Below are 20,337 nucleotides of genomic sequence, written 5' to 3'. Positions count from 1 at the left end.
GAGTAAAAGGAGCCATAAATTACTTTCTCCTATGTTGCTGTCACTTACAGTAGGTAGTAGAAATCTGACATTACCGACAGGTTTTGGACTAGCCCATGTCCTCCTAGGGGAGTTCTCAGGGTTTTCTTTATTTTTAACAGCACTTAGTGAATGGCAGTTGCTTCGCCCAACTTCCAAAATAGTGTGCAGGGAGGCTGGCCAGCATCTTTGTATAAATAATTTTCAGGGAATGTCTTTATAAAGAATAAAGGCCATGCTGAGAATCCCCTATAGAGAGATAGACTAGCCCAAAACCTGTCGGTAATATCAGATTTCTACTACTTACTGTAAGTGACAGCAACATAGGAAAAAGTCATTTATAGCTCATTTTACTCTGGGAGAAATGTACTTATTTGTATCGGTTTTAAGTTTTAAGATTTGTCCTCTATCAGGAACTGCAGCTGCAATATGTCTGCACAACTCTCAGCTTTGCACATCTGTCTGCAACAAGTGCATCCCTAACCCCTGCTAGATTGTTTTTCTCTGCAGTTATGGACAAAACAACACATGGATATTCCCTCCACACGAGGAGGTATGAATATGCAGGTGGTTCAGAAGCACCAAAGTGAAATAAAATCATTCAAAACAGTTTAAAAATAGTGGAAGTGAAGGTAAACTTACCTTCTCTCAGGGGTAAAACTCAATGGAGAGGGTAAAAACTGTAATTTTATAGATCAAAATAAACACAACTCGCATAGGCCCTGATTCTTAAGGCTGCTCTCCTGTAGCAGCGTGAGGTAAATCCAGGGACGCACGCTAGGCGCGGTCGTGTAGCGTAGCGTGCCTTCTTTAGTTACGTGCCCTGTTTACCTAGCAACGCCCTCTCCTGGGTGCTGTGGAGTATCGCAGCATGATACCTCACTAGAGCAGCCGCTACTATGCTATTAAGATAGTTGATTACCATAGTAGCGGCCTCCCTGCATTTAGCTTGGCCTAGTGTCATGTAGCTCACACTGCTATAGTAACGCAGCTTCATGTATCGGGGTCATAGAACCAATGCGTTTCTCCAGATGAGGTTCCCGCTTCTTCAGGCATATAGAGTAAAATCTCCAGTGAGCCATTGTAGAGCCTAGCGGCTCAGTCTTTGAGGCAGAGCCGGGACAAGGTCTTCCAGCACCCAAGGCTGAGACACCAAAGGGCGCCCCTCCATCCATCCCCCCCCCCCCCCCCAGCCATCACACGGATTGCTATTAGACTAAGAGGCCCCCCCGGGCCCCCCAACACCTTAGTCCCTAGTTATCTTGCTTGCAGTCACTGCCATGTATCCCCATTTCTTATTTCTCTCTGCTTCAAACACAATAGGGGAATGATAGCTGAGCAAGTTGTGCGCCCCTCCTACACTGTGCCCTGAGGCTGGAGCCTCTCTCGCCTTGGCCTCAGCCTGGCGCCCCCTCCTACACTACGCCCTGAGGCTGGAGCCTCTCTCGCCTCTCTCTCGGCCCAGCACTGCTTTGAGGGTTTTTTCCCTGAAAGGAGGGAAGTTTACCTTTACATCTTCTATTTTTAAACCGCTTTTGTTCATTTGGCGCCTCTGAACCACGTACATCATCTATATGAAGGGGTAGTTGGCCAGCACAAGCTTTTATTGGGGGCACATAACAAAGTTCTTTATATTCATGCATGTATACAGGAAAAACAATTGGCTCTTGGGTGCATACAAAAAACTTTTATTACTACTAAATATTATATCAAAAAGGTTCCAAAAAAACACAAGATTATTAAACATATAGAGTTTTTAAACCATTCTTATTAAATTAGATCTATCTATCTATAGAAATATTCTTCATATTCATAGATTAGCAAATTGTGGCGGAGGTGGTGGCATTTCTGTCATGCCTCTGTCATGTGACCATTCTGGCAAATGCCGTGATCAGTCCAGCAAAAGAGGCCAACAGGTCAGGAGCTCCATCCCCATCCACTTTCTGCTCCGCACACTCATTTTCATAGACTGCAATCTTCTCTGAGAAACTCAGTCTGTAACTCGCCCTTTGCAGTTTGAACAGTAGGATGATGTCACACAAGCAGCTGCTCCACCCACAGAGCCTGAAACTCACTCTCTGCACTGAGAGGCTGGCTACTGGTCATGTGATCAGAATTTCAGAACAGGATTTTTAGCTGAAGAAGCCTTATTTTCAGATAACACTTGAGAACTCTGATCATTAAATTATTAGATGGTAATTTTAGATCCCTGGATAAAGCCTTGTGTATTTGTACAGGATATATGCATTGCTCTGTACTTTGCTGGCTTGTGAGGAACATCTGTGCCTGTTGGTGACTTTCTTTTGTGTGTCTTCCCAGGGCTGCGATCTCTGCTTAGCAAGCAATGGACAGGGAAGGGGTTTGGCCGGGAGCTGAGCCGACTCCTGGACATGCTGTACTCCACCACCTATCAGCAGCAGGAGATGCAGGTAATAGGTGACAGCAGGTACATTATGCTGGGAAAGGCAGCTGCACACAGTGCAATTTCTCATCTGACTTTCAATTATTTTCCTGTAAGATTTTCTTAGACCAGTCTATCATGCCCCAGTCAGGGAATTAACAAACATTTCTACAAAATCGATTGAGATCCTGTGATTGAAAGAAATGTATCATTCTGTTTTCATATATAATCAACGTGTGTGTGTGTGTGTGTGTACGTGTGTGTGTGTGTGTACGTGTGTGTGTGTGTGTGTGTGTGTGTGTGTGTGTGTGTGTGTGTCCCTGTAGTGACATATAGCAGAAAGTTAAGAGGCCCTGTAGTGACATATAGCAGAATGCAGTAAAGAGGCCCTGTAGTGACATATAGCAGAATGCAGTAAAGAGGCCCTGTAGTGACATATAGCAGAATGCAGTAAAGAGGCCCTGTAGTGACATATAGCAGAATGCAGTAAAGAGGCCCTGTAGTGACATATAGGGCTCGTTTCCACTAGGGCGAATCCGCATGCGGGCACTGCATGCGGATTCGCATAGCTAATGTTAGTGGATGGGGCTGTTTCCACCTGTGCGGCGTGCGGGAGCGATTTGGCAGCGGGCCAAATCTGCACGGCGGGACCCACAGTTTTCGTCTGCGTCGGGAATCCGTGCGAATCGCCGCTAATGTATTTAATAGTAAAAACGCATGCGTTTGGTACATGCGTTTTTACCCGCGATTTCGCGTGCGATTTCGCACACTTCCCAATGTTATTTGGTCCTGGCAGTGTCATGGTTAATTTCGCATGGCACCCTGCCATGCGAAATCGCACGCGAAATCGCGGGTAAAACGCATGCGGAAACGCACCCGCATGCGTTTTTACAAGCGTCGGAATGCCGGCGAAATCGCGTCGCACTAGTGGAAACGGGCCCATAGCGGAATGCAGTAAAGAGGCCCTGTAGTGACATGTAGTAGAATGCAGTAAATTATTCAGGATCCCCACTTGTATGGTAATTATCCTGGTTTCAGTATCGGAAACACTCACTATATTGCTGTATATTGGTATGTAGCCCCCAGTGATGTCACAGCCTAAGCTGATTATCAACTCTGAATAATAATAATTATTGTTATATGTAGTGAATAAGCTTTGTACTACATACGTGTCACTCAGTCTGTTCATGTGTGATAATTGCAGGTGGCCGTGTAGGAAGGATTGGTGTACAGACACAGGTTTGGCTGTCTGCTCAGCAGCCTGTTCTGTTCTATGGACGGGGGAGGGGTGAGGACCAGTGGAAGGCACCACGGATCACTTATGATGGCGACACCTGTACCCTCTCAGACAACAAAAAATTTACAGTGTCAGGGGTCAAGACTGTAAAAAATGAACATCATTATTGCTAGTGGTGGAATGAGCTTTAGGGTTTCATTTTTCTCTGTGTGCCTATTAAGCGTGATAACAGCTGCATCATGTGGGTTTCCCCCCCCCCCCCCCCCCCCCCCCATGTCGCTGTACTGTACTTGAGTTTTGGTTTCTCATCCTTTGTGGTCACACCTGCTCGCCGTCCTGTAACGCTCATGTTGTTCTGTGAACAGAGACTGCACCAGGCAGCCAGGACCATGCAGGCGGTATGGAGGGGATTCCTGGTGAGGAAGAGGATGAGGAAACTGCCGCGGGTGGTGACATCATTACAGAGAAGCTTCAGGTACGAAACTAACTTCACACCTGCTTATCTTACTGCTCCATACAAGACATCGGCAGATTTAGTGATTGAATCTACCAGTGATCTATAAACATCTGACTGATTGCAGGTAATTCATCTGTTGAGAGTGTGATCAAGTGTGGCGGAAAGTTCCAACTGAGTGGGTGGGGGGAGGATCACTTTGCACCCCACCAAGTAGTAGAACGCACTGGGGACAGTTAAAGGTCCACTATCACAAAATACATTTAAAATTTACAATACATGAAAACACTTTTTTTTTTTTCTTATGTTATCACTTACAGTAGGTAGTAGAAATCAGAACCAATAGGTTTTGGACTAGCCCATCTATTCATAAGGAATTCTCAGGGTTTTTTTTTAATTTACAAAAGTACACCAGAATAGTGGGCAAGCAGGTGGGGGGGGGGTGGTCTGCATCTTTGTACAGATACTTTCCAGGGAGTGCTTTTTGTAAATAATAAATTCAATACTGAGAATCCCTCATGAGGAGATTGACTAGTCAAAAACCTGTCAGTTCCATCTTCTATTAACTACTGCTAGTGAATGCAACATAGGTCAGAAGTAATGTATAGCTCATTTTATTCTGGAAGAAACACACTACTTATTTGTATGTTTACATGTATTGAAAATGTAAAAAAATTATATAGTGGTCCTTTAACCTCTTGAGGACTGCAGGGCTAAACCCCCCTAGTGACCAGGCAATTTTTAGTTTAAAAGGCCACTGCAGGTTTAAGGCCAAGCTGCAGGGCCGCACAACACAGCACACGAGTGATTTCCCCCCTCCCCCCCTTTTCTCCCCACCAACAGAGCTCTCTGTTGGTGGGGTCTGATCGCTCCCCCCATGTTTATTTTTTTTTTTTAATAAATATTTGTGTTGCCTCTTTTTTTAAAAAAAACCCTCTTCCTTTAAATCCCTTCCCTCCCTCGCTCCCTCCCTCCCCACAGCCGGCCAATTACGGCGATCGGCTGTCATAGGCTTCTGCCTATGAGAGCCGATCGCTCTCTTGTCCCCCAGGGGGACAGCCGTGTGTCCCCAGTGCAGCGCTGCTGCTGATCTCCTGCCCCCCAAGCAGGAGATGCGCGCGCAGCCTGCGCGCGATCTTCTGCAAAACAGAGCCCCAGGACTTTACGCCAATTGGCGTTAGGCAGTCCTGTGGCTGCCGCCGAGGCCACGCCCACCGGCGTGACGCGGTCGGCAAGAGGTTAAATGGGGCAAAATCGATTACTACCCTCCCACTTTTTGCAATCATGAACTTATTGATTGCTTGTCAGATTGGGACACTGCTGACCTGTGTATGGCTAGTGTATGGTAGATTCTAGGCTTCCATTTTTTATTTTATTTTTTAATCAATGCACATGCTACAAAGAACAGAGCTGTTCTTATTTTCTCCATTTGGCCAGCTGAGTCCAAAGCTGGGGGCAAATTCTTCAAATAATCATATTTGTTGCTTTTGGTCTGGAAGAGCTGGTTCACACTGGGGCGCTTGCCAGGAGCGTTTCTGCACTTTTGCTGATCCTCAGTGATCAGCAGAACGCTGTGTACAATAATCTATCTCTATTCCTTTCTCACTGCAGCGTTTGTGTTTTATATAAATCTCAAACGCACTACATGCAGCGCTGCAATTCTCGTTCCCCAGGATGAAAGTGACAGAACACAATTGCCGGTAAATCGCCAAATATTCGTAATGCAAAATAGCAATCGCTAGGCGTTTGGGATCTGAGTATGAACCAGTCCTGTGTTCATGAGATTTCATCTGCTTCCTGAACCTCTTGTTTTCTCCCCAAACTTTTGAAAAAACTTTAGAATTTTGATACATTGGACAATGATTGGATGTTGGTGGTTCATGGATGTCTTTGGCAATTTATTTGCATTTATTCATTTGGCTCTACATTTTTGTTTGGAGAAAATAAAGGAAAGCCTTCCTATTATGGGGCACAAACTGCAATAAGTAACACTGAAAGCTTCCCTGCTCTATCTATAGGGGGGGAAAGAAATGATTTAGCTGGAATTTATTTTGATTGTAGACCAGGGGTCAGGAACCTTTTTGGCTGAGAGAGTCATAAACGCCACATATTTTAAAATGTAATTCTGTGAGAGCGATACAATATGTTTCAAACTGGGACAGTGCGCATGCGCAGCAGAGGGCTGTCCCTGTTGCCATGGTGATGTGTGTACAGTTGATCCACCGGGCAGTGGAAGGGTCAGACACGTCTTCAGCTTCTCTTGGGTTTCAGTAACATCAGAAATTTCCCCGAGAGCCAGACAGGAGAAATACCAACTAACAGCTTGAAGAATTAGCTATCTGACTTGGGAGTTGATTCACTTTGTAGGACGAGATCCCCGCACCTCAATTGGATCACTAGGTTGCCTGTTAAGTGACAGGCAGCCTATTGGGCCAATCAGAATGTGGGGATCGCATCCTGCTAAGTCACTGGACCTGACAGGGTCCAGGGTGGGACAATTGGAGCAGCTGTTAGTTTTGGGGTAGTGTAAGTAAGTTAGTAGTGCATGCTACAGCGGTGGTGTGCCTACTTTGAAAATGTAAGGCCTCGTTCACATCTGCTGCACTGAAAAACTCATGAAAGCGCGTGGTAAAAAACTCATGCGCTTGTGCGCGTTTCTGTGCGTTGCGCTGCGCTTCTTTAAAACACGTTTTGCTTACTGTAGCAGCAGCAGTTGTCAATAAAACTTTGTTTTTGTATGTAAATGTAGTTTTTTCTTCAATTAGGCCTCGTTCACATCAGGGCCATTTCTGTGCGCTTTTCACAGCGCATTGCCCTGTGCGATCAGCAAGGTATTGATTTTTCCATGTAACTAAATGTAGCTGGTTCACATCTATGCGCTACGGTGAGCAGCGTTACAAAAACGTAGTGTTGCATGCATTTCTGTGCGCTGAGCTGTAAAGCGCACATCAATGCAAGTGAATGGGTGCGCTTTTTTAGCGCACAGAAGCGTGTACAAGCGCATAGAAGCGCATGCATTTTTTTACCCCTAATTGAAGAAAAAAATACATTTACATACAAAAACAAAGTTTTATTTACAACTGCTGCTGCTACAGTAAGCAAAACATGTTTTAAAGAAGCGCAACGTACAGAAACGCGCACTAAAGCGCGCGCGTTTTTACCACGTTCTTTCACACGTTTTTCAGCGCAGCAGATGTGAACGAGGCTTTAGGGGTAAAAACGCATGCGCTTCTATGCGCTTTTACGCGCTTCTGTGCGCTAAAAAAGCTTTACAGCTCAGTGCACAGAAATGCCTGCAACACTACGTTTCTGTAACGCTGCTCAGCGCAGCGCATAGATGTGAACCAGCTACATTTATTTACATGGGAAAATCAATACCTTGCTGATCGCACAGGGCAATGCGCTGTGAAAAGCGCACAGAAACGGCCCTGATGTAAACGAGGCCTTACTTGCGCCGCTGCCACATTAAGCTGCGCTACTTGAGCTGTGCAGCTTAGTAAATCAACGCCTACTGATTTGTCTGTGAGCCAGATGCAGCCATCAAAAGTCATAGGCTCCCTGCCCCTGTTCTAGACCATTAGGTTTGATGTCGTCCAACAATCCTCTATCCAACCCTCTAGGTGGCGCCATCCACCAGCTGATTATTATGCTGCTTACACTGATATCTGCTCAAGTTCACATAATAAAGCCTACCTACTGTAAATGCAATGCAGAACCAGCCTTGGGCTGGTGTGACTCATAGAAGCTTTACCCCAAACAACACCACTAATACACACAGTTCAGTCATAGTACAACTAAATGCATGATGGAAATTAGCTATCATCAGCAGGACATCTTGTGTGTTCCAGAGAGTATTATTGTTTATATAGTGCTAACATCATCCTTAGCGCTGTACATAGTACACGTTTCATTGCCCTTACTCAGAACTTCATCAGGTCTAATGAGGGCAAGTATAAATGCAGATGCTAGACACACAGGAACACCACTTCCTCCAACCACAGTCCAGCTAACTGACACCCATGATGCTGATGTAAACTTTGAAAAGAAAATCTGAAGCGAAAATAAACTTAAAGGGATACTGTAGGGGGGTCGGGGGAAAATGAGTTGAAGTTACCCAGGGCTTCTAATGGTCCCCCGCAGACATCCTGTGCCCGCGCAGCCACTCACCGATGCTCCGGCGCCGCCTCCGGGTCACTTCTGGAATTTCAGACTTTAAAGTCTGAAATCACTGCGCCTGCGTTGCCGTGTCCTCACTTTCGCTGATGGCACCAGGAGTGTACTGCGCAGGCCCAGTATGGTCTGTGTCTGCGCCGTGCGCTCCTGGTGACATCAGGGGAAGCGAGGACACGGCAACGCAGGCGCTGTGGTTTTCAGACTTTAAAGTCTGAAATTCCAGAAGTGAACAGGAGGCGGGGCCGGAGCTTCGGTGAGTGGCTGCGCGGGCACAGGATGTCTGCGGGGGACCATTAGAAGCCCTGGGTAACTTCAACTCATTTTCCCCTGACCCCCTTACAGTATCCCTTTAAGATATAATGAATTTTATGTGTAGTACGGATAATGAATAGAACATCAGTAGCAAAATAAGAAAAGTAAAATTTTTATTTTTAGTGGTATAGCTCTATTTATAACACTGCATCTGATTGTTGCAGTTTAGAATCCACACTCTGTCTTTTAAGCTGTAAAGCAAAGCAGAAGTGATGACCCTTTGAAGTTTCCTGCAGTAAAACCTTATCTCAAGCTGCCTCTCATTGTTTCTTGGCTGTTTAAGCTCTTCGGAAATTGGGACTGAGTTCACCAAGTTGGCTTTGAGAAGCTCTATAGCATAAATAACTACGGTACTCCATTTTTTAACTCTTCCTAGACTGGAAAATAGAAAGTGACTTCACACAATTTCTTAGTAGGGCTAGTATCAGATGTGAATGTTTATCTCATCGTGACACATGTCGCTTCAGATTCATTTTAACTGCCTAGCTAAACACATTTATTGCAATTAAAGTGGACCTGAACTCAGAGCCTCTCTGCTCTAAAAGATAAGCAACAGCATAATAACCTTTACAGAAAAACGTTTCTTAGTTACAGCTGATACAAATCCTGCAATAAATCTGCAGTGTGTCTACTTCCTGCTTTCATGGAAGCTGACATAGGGTTAACATCCTGTGTTTACCAATTAGCTGTTCTTTCGTGGCAGTCGGCTTACACAGCTGAGAGATGAAATTACACTGGTGATTAGCCACAGATGAGGAGGCATTACACAGGCTAAACTCTCTAAATACCTACAGCGTGCATTTTTCTCTGTTTTCCTTCTGTCCTGTGGAAGAGTTCAGCTCCACTTAAAAGCATTACTGAAGCCACCCTCTGTTTAAGGGTGGTTGCTCCAATTTAACATAAATGGCATCCTCACTGATGGGATGCAAGAAAACATCTACTGTTTGTCAAACAGGAACAATCATCCCTAAACAGGGAAGGGGGTGTTTGACACCAGCTATCATCAACATACAACATACAATGCTGTTGTAGCATCAGTACCTGGATGTGTTGGAGAAAACACACACTGCTGACCAGGGAACTAATGCATCTGATTGATGAGTGTTCTGTTGCTGGGGTAAGTGCATTACCCATAGTGCTCAGTGTCTGGGTATAATGATGAGATGTGAAGACGTTTCTGAGTAAAGCTACTGATACACTGGTCGATAAAGCCATTGTAAAGGTGGCCATACATCAGGCGACTCGGCAGTTGATCGACTGTCCGTTTCGGTTATTATAATCGGATGAAAATTGGTGCTGCCAAAAGCATGCCGGATTGACAATCCAACCAATTTTGGACCGAAATTGGTCGTATGCATCGATCAGACATGCTGCAAGATGTAGGGCAATATCGGGACGGCTGTGACGGAATCCCCGGCGCTGCCCCCCCTCCCCCCCAGCGTAAAATGTTCTACCACTTCCCCCTGAGAATTCGTGCTTTACACCTGCTTCCTGCAGAGATGCCCCTTCCACCCTGAAATGTCTCGATCCTCACACTTTGTGACCGATACAGGAACTGTGTAATAAATGGCACTGAATGCTGGGTGGCCGTGCCGTGAGATGATCCTCGAAGTCCTCTGATTTCTGCATTTTTCTTTTACTAATTATTAACCCACAGAGCAAAGAGAGAGCAAGAAATGAGTCATCTGAGAAGACAGAAAGAGGAAGAGGAGCTCCGAGAGCAGCTGCACCTGCAGAGACTGCGCGCCCGGCGACAGTTCCACGAGAAACAGCTCACCCTGCTGGAGATCGTGCATGCCGGTAACCACCGCTCCCCTCCCAGCAACCTGCACAACTTCATCCAAGAGGCTGCATCCTGGCAGTTACTGCTACTTACTCTCCCCCCTCCCCCCCCCCCCCCCCCCCCACACACACACTGCATCCTCACAATTACTGCTACCTACTCTCCCCCCCCCCCCCCTTACATGCTGAATCCTCCATACTGTGCTACTTACTCAAACCCCTCCTTTACACCTCACCTCATCCTTACTGTCCTCAATTGACCCACCCCCTTCCCCGCTTCCTTCTCCTTACTGTCCTCCATTGCCCCCCGTTCGGCCATCCCCCCTGTGCGCTGGCATGATGATGTCATCACCAGTGGCACACTCTGAGGTAGCAAGCACTTCTGCCCATAGCCTGTGAAACCCATCATCCTGTTAAGTGTCCAATACAATTGTGTTTTTTGTTTTTTATATCCTACCCTTCACTCATTAGTATTGATCATTTTAACAATCATTATTACAATTTTTGGTACTTATCCATTAGCCAGGCGCATCCTCTAGGTGGCGACAAAACTCCACCAGAGTTACATCTTTCCCTACTATCCATGTCGGCCTGGAGGGGGAATAGTAATTAGCGCCACCTGCCGGATGCGCCCGGCTAACGGATAAGTACCCAATTTTTTTTATTGGGGAACATTCTCCCACCCATCCCAGTGTATTCCCTTAGACAGGGGTTTGTCATTGTGACAGGCCAGTGGTTTGTGTTTATTGGAGAGCAACCAACAAGCTTTAGAAGAAGATTCTTCAACACATCCGCAGTATGGTTCAACGTGGTGACTGCTCCATTACTATTGGCCAATTAACGTCAAGCTAGAGATCATGCTGGGCATTATGGGGTGGAAGTTTGCAGCACCAAATCTGTGCTGCACCAAACTACTTTCCCTTCTCAGAACTCCTCTGTAGGTGAAACCAATTCCAGGAACCTCCACAGGGAGACCGTCCTGTTGTGTAAGAACCCTGTACATGGCCAAGCCCACTACTATCTACCTATGCCTGACATATCTGTTACAGACTGCCCTCACTCTTCAGTTACTCAGGTACCACAGTGCTTTTCCTGGTTATATCGCAGACCTGCATGCTGAGCTGTAGACAGGACGTTGTAAGAAGCCTGTTGTTGTCATCCATGTGCTGTGCCTAATGATAGTGTCCATTCTACATCTCGCCATCCTCTTCTGCAGGACAAATGGAGAAGCACATGCAGGAGATCCAGGAGAGATCTGCGCTGATGATTCAGAGACACTGGAGAGGATATAAAGACAGGAGACGCTTCCACCAAGAGAAACAGACATTAAGACAGTTCAAGGCAGCCATCACCATACAAAGAGCTGTGAGTAGAGCCCTTCCTGATGAGCTGTGAGTAGAGCCCTTCCTGATGAGCTGTGAGTAGAGCCCTTCCTAATGAAACTGTTTCCTCACCTTCTTATACTCTGCTCCCCCAACTCCTGACACTATCAGCAATGGCTCTCCTTTATAATGTCCAAAACAAGCAAGCGAGACAGCGCACAAATGTTGCAGGGGTCAGGCGTGTAACGGATCCACCCTGTACCAACCGGGTTAGTAATCCAAATCCTCCAAAATGATCCGGCTCAGCTCTTTTACCAAAAGATTTGCTTTATTGGATCTTACAAAACATGCATGTAAAATGCTATATTGTGGCCACTATACAGCTTACAGCCTTTTACATGTATGTTTTGTAAGATACAATAAAGCAAATCTTTTGGTAAAAGAGCTGAGCTGGATCGTTTTGGAAGACTCTTTTATAATGGACCATGGCCAGTCCACCGTGAGTCATCCATAGTGATATCTGCTGCGGTTTACCTTTTCAAGGGTCCTGGTACTACTTTTCTTATGTTACATGTGATGTTATGTCAGTACAGGCAGGGACCAAAGCCAGGCCTCACCCCAGAAAGCAACCCACGCCAGGCCTCACCTCAGACAGTGACCCACGCCAGGCCTCACCCCAGAAAGCAACCCACGCCAGGCCTCACCTCAGACAGTGACCCACGCCAGGCCTCACCCCAGAAAGCAACCCACGCCAGGCCTCACCTCAGACAGCAACCCGCGCCAGGCCTCACCCCAGACAGTGACCCCCATGCCAGGCCTCAACCCAGACAGCGAGCCAGGCCTCACCTCAGACAGCAACCCACGCCAAGTCTCACCCCAAATAGCAACCCATGCCAGGCCTCACCCCAGAAAGCAACCCACACCAGGCCTCACCTCAGACAGCAACCCACGCCAGGCCTCCCCTCAGACAGCAACCCGCGCCAGGCCTCACCTCAGACAGTGACCAACACAAGGCCTCATCCCATACCAAACCCACGCCAGGCCTCACCCCAGACAGTGACCCCCATGCCAGGCCTCTGCCCAGACAGCGAGCCAGGCTTCTGCCCAGACAGCAACAACCCCCATGCCAGGCCTTTGCCAAAACAGTGACCAACACTTACACTCTACTTTGAGCTGAGGCGGCCGAACACTGTATCCCCACCAACTCCCCCCTCTCTCCCCCCCCCCCCCGACCCCATATCCTTACCCCCCTCTCTCCCCCTATCTTACCCCTTCCCAGCCATCAACCTCTTTAGTCCCTCTTCACCACTGAAGAACCCCCCAAGATATATCTGAGTCCACCTCTTCCCCTGTCCGATACATGAATGCAGTTTCGACAATAAAAAAGTATTCCCCAACCTTAGGCTATCGAAACTTCTAGGATATGACTATCTCTCTCAAAGGACGTCCACACAGCTTTTTTTTTTCCCGATTAACCACTTGGACTCTTGACTTTTATCTTATCGGAATGTCTATACTAGAAAACATGTTCGAGTCTGACATACCCAGACTGAAGAGGTTGTTATATATATGTTTGATATTTGCAATTGTTGTAACCTGAAGAAATGAAACGTATTCTATGTTTTACTTTGCTGGTTAATCCTTAATAAAAACAGAGTTACAAAAAAAAACAGTGACCAACACAAGGCCTCATCCCATACCACAACCCATGCCATGCCTCACCTCAGACACTGACCCATGCCAGGCCAAGTTCAGAAAAGATCCCATGGCAGACCTCTGCTATAACAGGGACCTACATTCAGGGCCGGATTTCTGCAAAGGCCACAAAGGTCACGGCCTAGGGCGGAAAAAAATCAGAAGGATAAAAGGGCGGCAGGACCTGAGAGAGATAAGAGGCTGCATGTCAAAATAAATCATTTCTCCTGCTTCAAAGCGCCCCGGCTTTGCTGCGCACACACACAGTCAGAATTCTAGAGCTCCGTGTATTTTCCTTACTTCGTGGTGTGCGATGAGACAGTGACATCTACTGAACATACACGCTTCAGTTTATTGCCAGGGGTGAGAGAAACATGGATCACAATGTAGACAATTTCTGATCCAGTAAAAGTAAACATTTTAACAGAATTATTTCCACTTTACAACTCAAGCTGGGCTAAACAATGTATTGCTGGTCAGATTCTGTTAATGACTTGAGCCATTCCTTCTCCTCTCTCCCCCTGGATTGTAAATCTTAAACAGATAAGGGTTTTTTTTTCCTTAGAGAGATTTATGGCAGCCCCTTCTAAGCTAAATCTTAACCCCTTGCTGGCTCATTTTAAAGGCAGCAGTAGTCTAGTATGAGATAGACAACTTCTCTATAATTATAATTACAAATGTACTGTTGTATACTTTTGTATTGTTACATTCTGTTTTGTATACCAAAAGTAATAACATACACTAAAAATTAAAAAATATATATTTGTACCGTGTTGGCAAACAGTAAAAAAACACCGGTGAAAGAATCAGTACAATAAATACTATAAAATAAATGCAACAGATCTGTGATTACAGAAGAGCAGAGAGGGAGATGAATGCCGCTCTGCTACTTCATGCCTGGTACACACCATGCAATTTGCCATCAGATAGATGGGTTCAAATTGATTATTTCTGACAGGTCTAATTTGATTTCTGATCATTTTTCTAATCGACTTTGTATAAGTGATCGGAAAATCGATTCAACCCATCTATCTGGTGCGTACCAGGCATTAGGGACTCACTGCTCTAACAGGAAAAACAATCATTCATCATTTTTTCAGAGAGAAAACATTCATAGGTATCCTGCAAACAAGTGATCGTTCAGGCTCATACACATATCAGACTATAGTCTTTGGAAAAAGAAAGATCACAGTCCAATCTTACCACCCTTCATGTAGTATGAGAGCCATACCTTCACAGTCTTTTCTATGGAGCTGAACTCCCCATCAGAAAAAATCTTTGCAAGATTCTGCACACACAGATGCTGTACAGACACAAAAGATCAGTATCTGCAAAAGATCTGTTCCTGCCACAGATCCGTTCCTGCAAATTGCATTCATAGTCTATGAGATCTGCAGATCATCATACACACCTTGTTTAACTGACATTCATCTGCAGATCAGACAATCATCTGCAGATCTGAAAATCCATCCTGGTGGATCGGATCTGCAGATGAATGTCTGTTAAACAAGATGTGTATGATGATCTGCAGATATCATAGACTATGAATGCATTTTGCAGGAACAGATCTTTTGCAGATACTGATCTTTTGAATGTGTACAGCATCTTTGTGTGCAGCATCTTGCAAAGATTTCTGTCTGATGGGGACTCTGGGGAGTTCAGCTCCATAGAATAGACTGTGTAGGTATGGCTCTCATACTACATGGAAGGGGGTAAAATTGGTCTGTGATCTTTCATTTTCCTAAAGGCTCATACACACATCAGACCACAGTCTTTGGAAAATGAAAGATCACAGACCAATTTAACCCCCTTCCATGGAGTCCGAGAGCCATACCTACACAGTCTATTCTATGGAGCTGAACTCCCCATCAGATAAAAATCTTTGCAAGATGCTGAACACGTTCAAAAGATCAATATCTGCAAAAGATCTGTTCCTGCAAAAGATCCGTTCCTGCAAAATGCATTCATAGTCTATGATATCTGCAGATCCTCATACACACCTTGTTTAACAGACAATTATCTGCAGATCAGACAATCATCTGCAGATCTGAAGATCCATCCTGGTGGATCTGATCTGTAGATGAATGTTTGTTAAACAAGGTGTGTATGAGGATCTGCAGATATCATAGACTATGAATGCATTTTGCAGGAACAGATCTTTTGCAGATACTGATCTATTGAATGTGTACACCATCTTTGTGTGCAGCATCTTGCAAAGATTTCTGTCTGATGGGGAGTTCAGCTCCATAGAATAGACTGTGTAGGTATGGCTCTCATACTACATGGAAGGGGGTAAAATTGGTCTGTGATCCTTCATTTTCCAAAGACTATGGTCTGATGTATGTATGCACCCTGAGTGTGTGTGTGTGTGTGTGTGTGTGTGTGTGTGTGTGTGTGGGGGGGGGGGGGGGGGGGGGGGGGGGGGGGGGCGGTTGGTGGTACCGGGCCTAGGGCACTGGGAAGTCCAAATCCGGCCCGGCCTACATTATCCAATCAGCCCTGTCAACACAACTAGAAAATGTAGTGTCATGAACTAATCTCTCTTATTCTCCTCATTTCAGGCATTGAGGTTCTTAAGTAAACGCAGAAGAATCCGGGAATCATTTTCTCCTTGGAAGAAACGCCCAGATCTGAGTGATGACCAGCGACAGCAGCTCCAACGCAAAGTGGATGCTCACCTTCAGCTCCACCCGGTAACTTCACCATCTCGCATATTATTATGTACTAGATGCATCACAGATGGCATATCTCAGTGTTCGGTGGATGTAGAAGACATTAATATCTGTTGTATTTACATTTAATTGTTGTAACTCTTGTGTATTAACATAGCACTGACATCTTCTGCAGCACTTTACAGGGTACATAGTCATGTCACGGACTGTCCTCAGAGGAGCTCACAATCTAATCCTACCATAGTCATAGTCTAATGTCCTACCATATTATTATTATGTATTTATATAGCACTGACATCTTCTGCAGCACATTACAGAGTACATAGTAATGTCACTGACTGTCCTCAGAGGAGCTCACACTCTAATCCTACCATAGTCACAATCTAGTGTCCTACCATATTATTATTATTATATAGCACTGACACCTCCTGCAGCACATTACAGAGTACATAGTCATGTCACTGACTGTCCTCAGAGGAGCTCACACTCTAACCCTACCATAGTCATAGTGTAATGTCCTACCATATTATTATTATGTATTTATATAGAACTGACATCTTCTGCAGCACATTACAGAGTACATAGTCATGTCACTGACTGTCCTCAGAGGAGCTCACAATCTAATCCTACCATAGTCATAGTCTAATGTCCTACCATATTATTATTATTATTATGTATTTTTATAGCACTGACATCTCCTGCAGCACTGTACAGAGTACATAGTCATGTCACTGACCTGTCCTCAGAGGAGCTCACACTCTAGTCATGTGACACACGTCAGCTTCCATACAGTGGTGTGGGCCTGTGCATGGGATATGACCTAGCAGACAATGACCAGTCCTCCTTTACCACAGTCATGTTATAAGCCAGAGTATGTCATCACTGAGGCTGTTTGCTGTGTGTTCCTGTCAGGCCCAGCAGAGGTCGCTAGAGAAGAGTCAAGAGCTGCATTCTGAAGTTCAGGAGAAGTTGGGAGAGTTTCTGCTGCGGAGGAAACAGGAGCAGAGAGCGGAGCAGCGCAGAGACGCCCTGCTGGCCCAGATCAACACGGACATCAGTATGCTGATGGGTGAGATTATCAGTGTAATATCACTGCTGGGCGTGGAGGAGGCATTGCTGAAAATAAGAAGTCTTTTTCCTGACAGTTACCCTAATTTATACAGCGATATTCTGTCCAGGGCCGGATTTACCATGAGGCACTGTAGGCACATGCCTATTGGCGCCTGATGATGGAAAGGTTGCCCACTCCTCCCCTAGCGCCTCCTTCCCTCCTTCCCTATGCAGAGCCCTGATGAGAGTGTAAATGAGAGGTTACTCACCCAGCTCTCAGCTCTCCCTTCAGTCAGGGGCACCTCTAGCTACTTAAAGAGACACTGAAGCGAAACAAATATGATATAGTGAATTGGTTGTGTACTATGAATAATTACTAGAAGATTAGCAGCAAAGAAAATATTCTCATACTTTTATTTTCAGGTATATAGTGTTTTTTCTAACATTGCATCATTCTCTAATATGTGCAGATTACACAACACTCAGCATTCAAAATGAGTCTTTCAGAGCAGTCTGTGAAGTAATGACCTCTCCTCTAGCAGAGGAAAAGTAAATAGTCCAGGAACAGTTGAGATAATAAAAGTCAGATAACAGCCCTCTCCATGACTAACTTAAGGTCCGTACACACGCCGGACTTTAGGCAACGACGGGTCCGTCGTTGCCTCCCGCTGGGTGGGCGTGCCAGCGACAGTCCGGCGTGTGTACGCTTTGTCGTCAGACTGATACGGCTGTTTCTGAGCGATCCGCCCGGTGGATCGCTCAGAAACAGCCGTATCAGTCTGACGACAGAGCGTACACACGCCGGACTGTCGCTGGCACGCCCACCCAGCGGGAGGCAACGACGGACTCGTCGTTGCCTAAAGTCCGGCGTGTGTACGGACCTTTAGTCGTAGAGCTTAATGGCTTGTTTGCATAGAGATAACAACTGGAGTTTCTCAACTCTTTCTGTACTGGAAACAATTAGACTGATGTATCTGATCTTAATGTTTTATTTGTTAGCTGTGCTACACATACAAATCATAATATCGTCATTTTTTTTCGCTTCAGTATCTCTTTAATACTGAGGCTCTAGTTACCTAATACTTGGGGCAGCTCCAGCTACTTAATACTGAGGGCACCTCTGGATACTTAATACTAAGGGGCACCTGTAGCTGCCAATGACGGGTAGTGGTAGTAGGGGAGAGGTAACAGCTGGGACAGCCAGCACATTAGCAGTGTGGTTCGGCGGGGGTTTGCAGGTTCATTAAGGGAGAAGTCTAAGGTGCCAGAACATCTTTGCCTATAGGCTCCTTTGATGTACCGGTAACTTGCTGAGAAAGTAAGGAGTTTAGGTCTGATTTCAGAACTTTCTGTCCTGTCCTTTCCATGCAAATGTCCCTGATTATCTGGAGCTCCGCAGACTTCAGCATATCCACTGCTTCTAGTGTAAAGACACCAGGACACCAGTCAGTGTTTTATTATTTCCTTTCATTTTCTCAGCAAGCACTGGGTTGTTTTCCACAGGTGGTCCCAGCTTGAAAGAAGCAGCAGAGAAAGATGTGGAGTTATTCACCTGCAGATCGGTCCCGGTGGCCCTAAAGGCAAAGCAGAGCCACAGCACAATGCTGAAACGCAGCCGCTGGCCCTGGTGGAAGAAGCTGAGCGATGAGTTTGTAGATGAGGATAATGGACTGACGGGCAGCCTCCCTGACCTGGACCACGGCATCATATTCATCGCTGGCAGCAAGCAGCCATAGTGGGCAGGAGGAGGATGAGCATTACCAGGCTGCATCAAGACTCCGCTCCACCAGCCCTGTGTTATGTACTAACCGTAGTGACATGTGCAAGTCCTACATCCCTCCACCCCGCTCTATAGAAACCCGTGAAGGGGCGTACTTCCTGTGCAACCTGGGCGTACTTCCTGTGCAACCTGGGCGTACTTCCTGAGTAACCTGGCCATACTTCCTGTGTAACCTGGCTGTAGGGGCAGCAAAAACTCACTCTCCACGTCTAGAGATTGCCACGGTAGCATCAGGATCATTGTGCCACGAGACAGTCATCCACTAGTAGGTCACATACTTGATATTTGCAGTTATAGTTACCTTAGTAAAAATCAATCCCGTTCATTTTTCTCTTACCTGAAAGATGAAGTGTCAGGACTTTGTGTCACGTGTAAAGTGACATTGCTGCTGAATAGAGATGGTCAGTGAAATGCAAACCTTTCCATCCAGCATGCAAATTAAAAACAAAGAGCAAAAAGTGCATTTAACTGGCCTAATTCAAAGCAGCATACAATCTGAAATTATTTGGGTTGCAAGTTGGGGATTCCTAGCCTTTTACTGGCCACTTTTTGTCCCTTTTTCTGCAATGCACCGTCATGTTAGGAGCAAACCAAATAATATAGCCCTTCACTTCTTAGCCCGCCCCTTCCTGTCATTAGCTCCGCCTCTTCCTGTCCTCTATATATATCAGTGACAGCTTCTTACCAGCCAATAGGCTCATTCTTATAGCAGGGTGATAGAGAAGCCGGGATCTGCGCAGTGTGGGGCTTTCGAGGCACATCGGAAGGGATTGTAGTATAACGATGATATTTGCAGGCACCACTATAGCAAACATTCTGCTTCTCTCCATCGCCACTTGTGTAACAGGCAAATACAATCCTCAGTATTCTCGTGTTAAAGTGCTAAAAAATACCACTTTTTGATATCCGGCAGGTACTTATCTGTCCGCAGGTCTCATGATGGGACCAGGGATCCCCCCTCTCCACCTGATTTCTTTCACCTGACGAAATCACTCATTGTCATTATATCACTGCACTACTCTGGCAAGCCCGCTGCGGTGCACAAAAAAGAGGTGGGTGTTAGAAATCTTACCAAGTGGAAGAGACCAAGTGGACAGGGGGGGATCCTTGCCTACATTAGCAGCCTTCCTGACAGATCAATTAGAGCTTTAGGTGTTTATACTTTCATTTCTGAGCATTTTTATTGACACAAACTATGGGATTATATTACATATGACCACTTAGACTCCCAGTTAAGGTGAGTAATTTCAATGGGACCAGTCTATTTCGGATCCAGAGTGATCTTTTCCCAATTACTGCATGCGTATCTACATCTGCTGAGGGACTGGGACAATGAAAACAGACTGGAGTCTAATGCTGGGTACACACCATACAATTTTCTGGCAGATTCACCTGCCAGATCAATTATTTCCAACATGTCCGATCTGAATTTTGATCGATT

The 20,337-nt window shown here is 45.7% G+C and overlaps 1 protein-coding gene across 3 annotated transcripts in view; it reads left to right on the top strand.

Moving 5' to 3' along the window:
* Nucleotides 1-20,337, top strand: part of IQCB1 (IQ motif containing B1) — a 108,538-nt gene that overhangs the window by 17,610 nt on the left and 70,591 nt on the right. For 2 of the 3 annotated variants that reach the window (XR_011022895.1, XR_011022894.1), the window contains exons 8-14: nucleotides 2,338-2,447; nucleotides 4,022-4,131; nucleotides 10,253-10,395; nucleotides 11,594-11,742; nucleotides 15,956-16,087; nucleotides 16,979-17,135; nucleotides 18,620-19,161. Coding sequence is in view for 1 of the 3 variants with exons in the window: in XM_068246208.1 (XP_068102309.1) it covers nucleotides 2,338-2,447; nucleotides 4,022-4,131; nucleotides 10,253-10,395; nucleotides 11,594-11,742; nucleotides 15,956-16,087; nucleotides 16,979-17,135; nucleotides 18,620-18,852 (1,034 nt within the window). In the remaining 2 variants the exon portion in view is untranslated. Of the gene's footprint in view, nucleotides 1-2,337; nucleotides 2,448-4,021; nucleotides 4,132-10,252; nucleotides 10,396-11,593; nucleotides 11,743-15,955; nucleotides 16,088-16,978; nucleotides 17,136-18,619; nucleotides 20,302-20,337 lie in introns of those variants that run through there. The other variant, XM_068246208.1, reaches the window with a different exon arrangement.

Source organism: Hyperolius riggenbachi, chromosome 7 (genome assembly GCF_040937935.1).
Source record: "Hyperolius riggenbachi isolate aHypRig1 chromosome 7, aHypRig1.pri, whole genome shotgun sequence".
NCBI classification, from domain to species: Eukaryota; Metazoa; Chordata; class Amphibia; order Anura; family Hyperoliidae; genus Hyperolius; species Hyperolius riggenbachi.
The sequence above is the reverse complement of the archived record's forward strand: the minus strand, read 5'-3'. Positions and strand labels throughout refer to the sequence as shown.